Here is an 8083-nt window from a genome sequence, read left to right on the forward strand (position 1 = left end):
AGCAAGTCCCTCTGGAAGTAAAGAATCTTTATGTTGATCTTTATTCTAAAATGCTGGGATTATAGGCGTGATCTGCCGTGCCCGGCCTAAATTACGTCTTAATTACATCTGCAGAGACCCTGTTTCCAAACAAGGTCACATTCACAGGTACCCAGAGGTTAGGACTTCAGTGTATTTTTTGCAGGGACACAATTCAAGCCACAACACTGCCTTGTAACCAGCGCAACAGAATGATAGTTTTAAGACTTAAGTTGGATATTTTCATTTCTCTGCTCAAAACCTTTCACGAGGTGAACTCAGAGCACCCAAGGACTCCAGTGACCTTCAGGCTCTGTTGCCTCTTAGGGCTCCTATGTGTTCTCCAGCTTGGCAATGCTGGTCTCCCAGTCGCGTTAGCTCCCTCTCTCAGTCGTTGAGTGTTTCACGGTGAGGTTTGTGTGCTTGCCCAGGGTGAGCGTGTGTATCTCTAGCTCCTGATGCACCACTCTCTAAGTCCCTGTGGAATGAATGAGTGAGGCCCCCTCAGCGAGACTCTTCTGAAGCCAGTGAGGCAGTGATGACTGAGGGTGCTGGGGGCGGGAAGTCCTGGGCGAGCCCTTTCGTTGTGCACAACAGCACCCGGAAAGACCTCAGGAAGGGGATGGCATCTGGATTCCTTTCTTGCTTTTCTTTTCCTTGGTGTTTCCTTTTTTATTTTTTCTTTTCTGGAGGGGCCTGGCAGTGGGCCTTTGAGCAGGCGGCAGCAGAAGAGGCCTGGGGGACCAGGGGTGATGGGTGGGGCTGTGTGCTCTGTGCCACCTCGCATTCTTTCCTGATCCCAAGGCTTTGGTCATAGTGGGCAAGGCTTTGAGCACTGGTCAGCTCTGGTGTCACTGCCTTGTGCCCCTTTGTGCAGTGCTGGTTTGGGCTAGTGAGTGTGGAAGAAGTAGGCTCCTCCTGGGGGTGGCTTTGGTCACCCCCTCCCATGGTGGTCACAGCTCCCAGTGGGGTGTGCTTTCTCATCTGGAAAGTGCGCCTCCATCAAGGCCAGGCAGGAGAAGGAACAGGGGACCGATTGAGTGACCTGGCCTGTCGGAAGTCCAGTCCCACTCCCTGGCCACAGTGTGCCTGGATGTTCCTTACAGGGGCAGAGGGCTGAGCCAGCCGGGGAAAAGAGGTACAGGCCATTGCTTAAGGCAGGAAGCCCAAGGTTCCTGTGACCCGTGGGCTGGCCCTCCATCTCCCGTCCACGCAGGTAGAGTCTGTGGAGCTCTTGTACTTTGGTGGCAGGGCTGAGCGGTTGTAATAGAGACTTGGTAACCCCTAAAGCCTGAACTAGTTATTGTCGGGCCCTATCAGGAGTTTTGCCAGCCCACGCGTGGAGAATGGCACCAGTCTGTGAGGTCTCCTCCCTCCCGCTTCCCTAAACTCCCACGTGTAAGACTGTAGAGAACAGACACCATGCAACCCGAGCTGGCCGACCTTGGGTTGAGCAGGGATTTTTGGTGCCCAGAGAGGCTGCAGGGCTAGTGACACTAAGTCCTACCAGCTTGAGGGAAGCTGGCCTGGGACCTAGGCCCCTGCCTGCTCGGGGATTCTTGGGCCCCCCAGCTGGCTTCTAGGAGTGGAAGGTGGTGCTTCAGCTGCAGGAAAACTCTCTGGGCATGCATCTGCTGGGAGACCACAGTCCTAGTGTGGTTTTGAAAGTTATGAACTCTTAGGAGTAACACAGTGGGGCTTTACGTTTTACTTTTGGTAGAAAAAGGCTACCCTAGGTAAGGTAGATTTTCTGTTTTCTAGAAGGTTTAACTGTAAATACTGTTACCATGCAGCTAAATGTTGAACTTGAGGAATCTGTAAACAGCAGGCTCATTAAGATCATATTTTTGTATCGTTTTTAATGAAAAGCATACAGTAAATGCTTTCATTCTTCTCCTATGTTTTTTGATCTCCTGCCCTTTACTGTCTTTCGTGGAAGTGGCTTTGAACCTTTAGGAGATGAGCAGCGCCTGTGCTCTGTGCCCTGCCATACTGTCTGGCACGTAGTGGCTGTTTGTTCAGTTCACTTGTCCCCGCTAGGACAGTTGGGGTGTCAGGGGGACCAAACCCCAAAGTCTCTGTACCTCTGTAAATCTTGCCACTTCCCGAGATTCTCAGACCTCTGTAGCCAGGCTGCTTCTCCTAGAAATCTGCTATTTTGATAAAAGCAATTTGGCCATATTACCAATACGTTTTTTTTTTTTCTTTTAAGCTAGACCTTTTTACTTTATTTTACTTTTTTTTTTTTTCTCTTTTGAATAAAAATGTAGAGACAGGGTCTCACTTCATTGCCCAGGTGAGTCTCCAACTCCTGGTCTTAAGCAGTCCTCCCCCCACAGGCTCCCAAAGTGCTGGGATTACGGGACTGGCTAGACATTTTTCATGGTGAGATTTTACTCCCCAAGTCGTTGGGAGCAGGTTACTCCACATCTCCGAAGGGCCCATTTGTTGATCTGAGCATCATTTGTACTGCTTATTTCACCTTATTGCTTTTTGTCCGAAATGAGGTTGGCCAAGCGTGTTCAGACGTTGTTATGTTCCCTGTTTGGATGCTGGTGGCTGGTGCCCTTTCTCAAAGTCACAGGGCACTCGCCGGCCCCGAGGAGCCTGCAGGGGCTGGAGCCTGCAGGGGCTGGAGCAGCACGCCGCCTCACAGGCTGAGATGGGGAGATTAGGCATCCTGCCTCTGAGCCAGCTGCTGTGGGGCCCGAGGCACTGGGGCACAGGTGCCCAGACTGTGAGTCACTTTCTTCTTGCTGTGGCCTTCATGATCTTGTTTGCTTCCCTTTTGGTTGTAATGTTGCCTTTCAGCATGCTTTGGAGTTTCAGACACTAAAACGAGCCTTCGTGTGAAACTGGTCCTAGAACTTATTAACAGGACTGTGGTTCCAACTTCATCTTTCCCAGCTCTACCGACCTCATATGTGACATGGGGTCCACCTACTTGGTTGTTGATGAATGCCACCCCCTCTTTCCCTCGGCACCTGCGTCTGTCCTCTCAGACCCTGCCACTGCCATCCTCGTGAAGGATCAGAAGCCCCGAAGCCAGAAGTGTGGCTGGCCTGCGGTGGGTGGAGAACTGCAGTGTGCCCTTTGCTTTTCTTTTAGGACTCCATCCCCGTGTCTACCTCCCTCCTCGGAGACACTTCCGACACGACCTCTACTGGCCTTGCCCAGCGCCTAGGTACGTACCCACAGCTGGTGCTGCATGGCCAGCCAGGCGGGAGCCCCACTCTTTAATGGAAGCATGAAGCAAGTCCCTTTGGAAGTAAAGAATCTTTATGCTAAGAACCGTCACCTCATTGCTGCTGGGAAGCACAGACCTTTGCACGTTGGGTCTTCTTCAAAGGGCACGTCCATGCTTGCCTGTCACCACCACCGTCCCAGGGCCAGCCTGTTCCCAAAGGACTCCCACCTTGTCCTTGGTTGTGTCCTTGAGTCCATGAGCTGATTTAGTTCCCTTCTGTAAGTGCATCACCTCCTTCTGGGAGAAGAGAGTGAGAAGTGCCTACAGCCCCTGTGGGCAGTGGCTCCAGGTAGCCTCCTGGGCCTTTGGAGGAGTCAGTGCAGCTGGTAGAGCAGGTGTCACCTCTGTGCAGGAAGGACTGTCCTTCACTCACAGTGTGATGCTCTTCAGGGCTCAGAGGGAAGACTGGCCTGGCCTGTGAGTGTGGCGTAGAGTGGGGATTAAGCAAAGGTCATGAGGTTGAAGGCTCCACGCCTCCCACACCCCAACACATATTTCCTGTGGGCCAGGTAAGGATTCCATGTGCTCTATGACCCCCAGCCCCAGCCCCAGTGCCTGTGGCCGGTGTGCACAGGATGCCTGTCAGGCGTTCTCCAGCAGGCCCAGCTGCTTCAGCTCTGGAGTTAGTCACGGAGCCTCTCTGTGTCTCAGGCAGAGAAGGACCTGGTCCCTGACAAGCAGGAACCTCTGGGTCAGTCACACTGAGGCAAATGCACACGAACAGCGTGGCACATGGCCCAGGGGGAAGGCAGGGCAGGGTGGAGTGTCACCAGCAGGCCCATGGCAGTGTGTGGATAGGACAGAGGTCAGGGAGGGCACAGGTCAGCGTTTCAGGAACTCGCAGGATTCTTTTTCTGTCCCTTGGAGGTAGAGACCTGACTGGTAAGTTACTTTGGTAATTTTTAACTAGGAACTAATTTACAATTTTCGGAAAAGTTGCAAAGAAGATAGAATTCCTGCTTAGCTTTCGCCCCGATTTCCCACTTGCCATCCTTCCCTCTTTGTGTTTACATCTTTTTTTTCTGAGCCACACGAAGGTAAAAGCCCCCTTTTGTGTGTCTGTGTCACTTTGTGTTTGTGACTGTGTAAGGGGTGGCACACTTACGTGGAACAGGTTACTGTGTGCCTGCGCCTGGCGGGAGAAGGCTGAGGAAGGTATTCCTATTTATACAGACAGAAAGCTGGGTGGGGTTGCCAAGGCACACTCCAATAGCGAAGGTGATGTGAGTGTGTCTTGCAGGCCGTGAATAACTTCTATATCAATAAGGTAAATTCGGCTCCAGAATATCTATGAGATGGAGGCCTAGTATCTATATGCCAAAAAAGAGGGGTTCTCAGTATCTTGACAAGTCAAGGGTGTGCTGTGGCTTCCAGCATCACTGAAGGGACTGGTGCTCCAGAGCTCAGACCAAGAAGGGGTTTTCCAGCAAAGTCCTGTGCTGTGCGACTTGTCTCCAGCCTGGGTCTGGGCCCTAAAGTTGAAAGTGCACTATTAATGCACTACAATGAAAAGGGAGAGGTGTCCTGAATCAGTATCTTATATGAGAGATGAAAGCAAGTAGGGAAAGAGAAGGCCTGGGGGGTTCTCAGTAGCTCTGGAAGCTTAGCAGGAGTTGGTGTGGCCAAGGAGACCCAACCTTCTATGGCTCTGGAGGGCACAGCTTGGGTCTGAGGGCGACAGTGCCTCCAGACACAGCTTTGTTCCCCGGAAGTCCTATCGCTGCAGTTGGAATCCCAGGGGGCCTCCTTGGGGTAAAGGGGACGTTCCTGCCCCTCGGAGAGGATGTGACTTCTGGGCTCCTCCTGGCCAGCCTTGGTGAGCCCCAGCTTCTTACCACACTGCCTGCCTTCATATCAGCCTCTACACGAGTGGTCCCAGCCTGCCTAACGCAGCTAGGAAAGGATGAGTTTGGTCCCTCGTGGTAGGGGAAGCGTAAGAGGCTTCCTCACCCCCCACAGGGTTGAACAGATAACTGGGCACAGCTGTCTGCCTCGGGGGCACCCTGCACCCAGCATGCTGGTGGCACGCTCTCTGCTAAGTACTGTAAAAGCTGTTCTTTAAACACCGGCTCTTGGAATAACCGAACAGCTGCCTTTGTCCAGACACATTCCTTTTTTTATTTTTTAATTTTTATTTTTTTTTTTAATTTTTATTTTTTTTTATTTTTTTTATTTTTTGAGACGGAGTCTCGCTCTGTCGCCCGGGCTGGAGTGCAGTGGTCGGATCTCAGCTCACTGCAAGCTCCGCCTTCCGGGTTCACGCCATTCTCCTGCCTCAGCCTCCCGAGTAGCTGGGACTACAGGTGCCCGCTACCTCGCCCGGCTAGTTTTTGTATTTTTTAGTAGAGACGGGGTTTCACTGTGTTAGCCAGGATGGTCTCGATCTCTTGACCTCGTGATCCGCCCGTCTCGGCCTCCCAAAGTGCTGGGATTACAGGCTTGAGCCACCGCGCCCGGCCTCCTTTTTTTAATAGAAAAAAGATTTCCCGAGATGTAAACCGTACCATACAATTCAGCAGCTGTCCTCAGGCGGAGGCTGTGCTCGTCTTCTTGCTTTCTCGTAGGTGCGTTGGCTGCCTTGTAAGGACAGTCAGTTAAATAATACCCAAGACCCTTCCAGCCCTAAAGATCACACAGCCTTATACAGCTGCAAACAGGCCTCTGGGGTCCTGGGCTCTACCCTTTCTCAATTTACAAACAAAGCTGGGAGAGGTTTCCAGGCCTCGGTGGGGCCTGTGCCTGTGCCTGTGCCCCCGAGCCACACTGCCTCTCAGGGTTCTTGGTGGGACCATAGCTCAGACAGCGGCAACTGAAAGGACAGAACTGCCACCCAGGTGAGATCCTGTGACGTGTGTTCTAAGTCGGGCTTTAGTAATGGTGCGGGTGGCCTGGTGCCCCTCAGCGTCACCGCACCACCTTTCTGCCTTTTGGTGATGAGGCTCAGTACAGGGTCACCGTATGTTGAGGTGGGGGCGGGTCAGTGCCTCTCCAGGGGTGAGTAGTTCTGCACTGGCCCTGCGTGTGGGTGAGGCTAAAGGAGGAGGCCCCGCAGTGGGGCAGGCAGCATGGAACTGCCGTAGCCTTCTTGCCCACTTGTTTTCAGGATATCGACTTTCAGATGCCGGGTATGTGACTCTACTTGATTTTTGCGGTTGACCCAGTGCGCACCTCAACCATTTATTATCAGTTCTGTAGAAAGGGACTAAAACTTACATTCAGTAGAAAATTACATGTATGTCCATATGCCTATCTGTATATGCACACACACACACACACGAATATGTTTGTGTGTGTACACATGTATGCAAATGCATGGAAATGTAGGAGGGAGGGAGGTGGAACTGGTTAGGGGTGGGGTGGTGCTGAAGGAGAACTTTAATATTTTATTTTAAATACTTTTTGTTTTGTTTTGTTTTGTTTTTTTGAGACGGAGTCTCGCTCTGTGGCCCAGGCTGGAGTGCAGTGGCCGGATCTCGGCTCACTGCAAGCTCCGCCTCCCGGGTTCACGCCATTCTCCTGCCTCAGCCTCCTGAGTAGCTGGGACTACAGGCGCGGCCACCTCGCCCGGCTAGTTTTTTTTTTGTATTTTTTAGTAGAGACGGGGTTTCATTGTGTTGGCCAGGATGGTCTCGATCTCCTGACCTTGTGATCCTCCCGCCTCGGCCTCCCAAAGTGCTGGGATTACAGGCTTGAGCCACCGCGCCCGGCCTTATTTTAAATACTTTATTTTTTGTGTTTTAAAGAAATTTTTTAAAAAATCAGAACACCAGAAACGCCTCTGTGCAGAGCAGAGGTTCTTAAGCAGTGCCGGCCCCTGCAGGGCTGTTCCCGCAGACAGCTGGCCCCTCATCCTGGCTTTCTGGGTCAGGAGGGCTGGGTGGGGCCCAGGAGCTGCCTCTCAATAAGTTCCAGGGAGGCTGCTGAGGTGGGGCCTGCCCTTCGGAACCCCGGTCTGGTGGAGAGACTGGGAGAGGCCTGAGTGACTCGTCTGCCTTTGCAGCGCCTGTCTGAAGAGAGGCGCGGAGATCAGAGCTTTATTCTCTCCCTACAACCCCATCCTCTTTCTGAGCATTTCCCAGCTGCTTGTGGGTGTGAGGAACACGGGGTCTGCAGTATCTCAGGAGTGGCTGTATCAATGTGTTTTCTCTTTTTAGCCAGGAAGACCAACAAACAGGTGTTTGTCAGCTATAACCTCCAGAACACAGACAGTAACTTCGCATTACTTGTAGAAAACAGGATCAAGGAAGAGATGGAGGCTTTTCCTGAAAAGTTCTAGCTGAGTGGCAGAAGTGAGAATTTGTTAACTTATGTACAATGTACATGTAAATAAATGGATTGAATTTCAGTTTGTCGTCAGGCCGCGTTCCCGTTTTGTTTTGAAGGGGTTAATCTTTTGAGCTTCCTTCTCAGCAGTGTGTGGGCCAAAAGGCTCATCCTGACCCACCTGGTGAAGGAGAGGCAAAGTGGACAGTACACACTTCCTCATTTGGCTGTGAGTGATAGAGGGACGAAATGGGATTTCTGTTGGGATTGAAGGCTGTAATCTAATCTAAGAGTTTCAGTCAGACATGACTGTCTCATGTGCATCCTCAGTTAGAATTAAAGTGATGTGTAAATATGCTTTAGGTTTGTGTGTGCATTCCTCAGAATTCTGTCTTGTGAATTGATGCATTTATCTCCTTCTCATTGCACTGAAACCCCAGGGCACTTCTCTTCTTGCTGTGTTCTCCCTAAACCCTTCCTCTGGGCACTCCTTTTTTGCTGTGTTCTCTCTTGGGCCTACATTTGAGCACCTCCCTACATTGCCCCATTACTACA

At 51.6% G+C, this 8083-nt stretch overlaps 1 protein-coding gene across 1 annotated transcript in view; it reads left to right on the top strand.

Moving 5' to 3' along the window:
* PSMG4 (proteasome (prosome, macropain) assembly chaperone 4) overlaps positions 1–7610 on the top strand; it is a 12169-nt gene extending 4559 nt beyond the window's left edge. Inside the window, 5 exon segments of the mRNA XM_011984609.1 lie at positions 2597–2755; positions 3127–3202; positions 3656–3753; positions 3756–3774; positions 7420–7610. Of these exon segments, the coding sequence (XP_011839999.1) occupies positions 2597–2755; positions 3127–3202; positions 3656–3753; positions 3756–3774; positions 7420–7541 (474 nt within the window). The 3' untranslated portion in view covers positions 7542–7610.
* Positions 7611–8083: the final 473 nt, after the last annotated feature.

The sequence above is a fragment of the Mandrillus leucophaeus genome, unplaced genomic scaffold (genome assembly GCF_000951045.1).
Source record: "Mandrillus leucophaeus isolate KB7577 unplaced genomic scaffold, Mleu.le_1.0 Scaffold27, whole genome shotgun sequence".
NCBI classification, from domain to species: Eukaryota; Metazoa; Chordata; class Mammalia; order Primates; family Cercopithecidae; genus Mandrillus; species Mandrillus leucophaeus.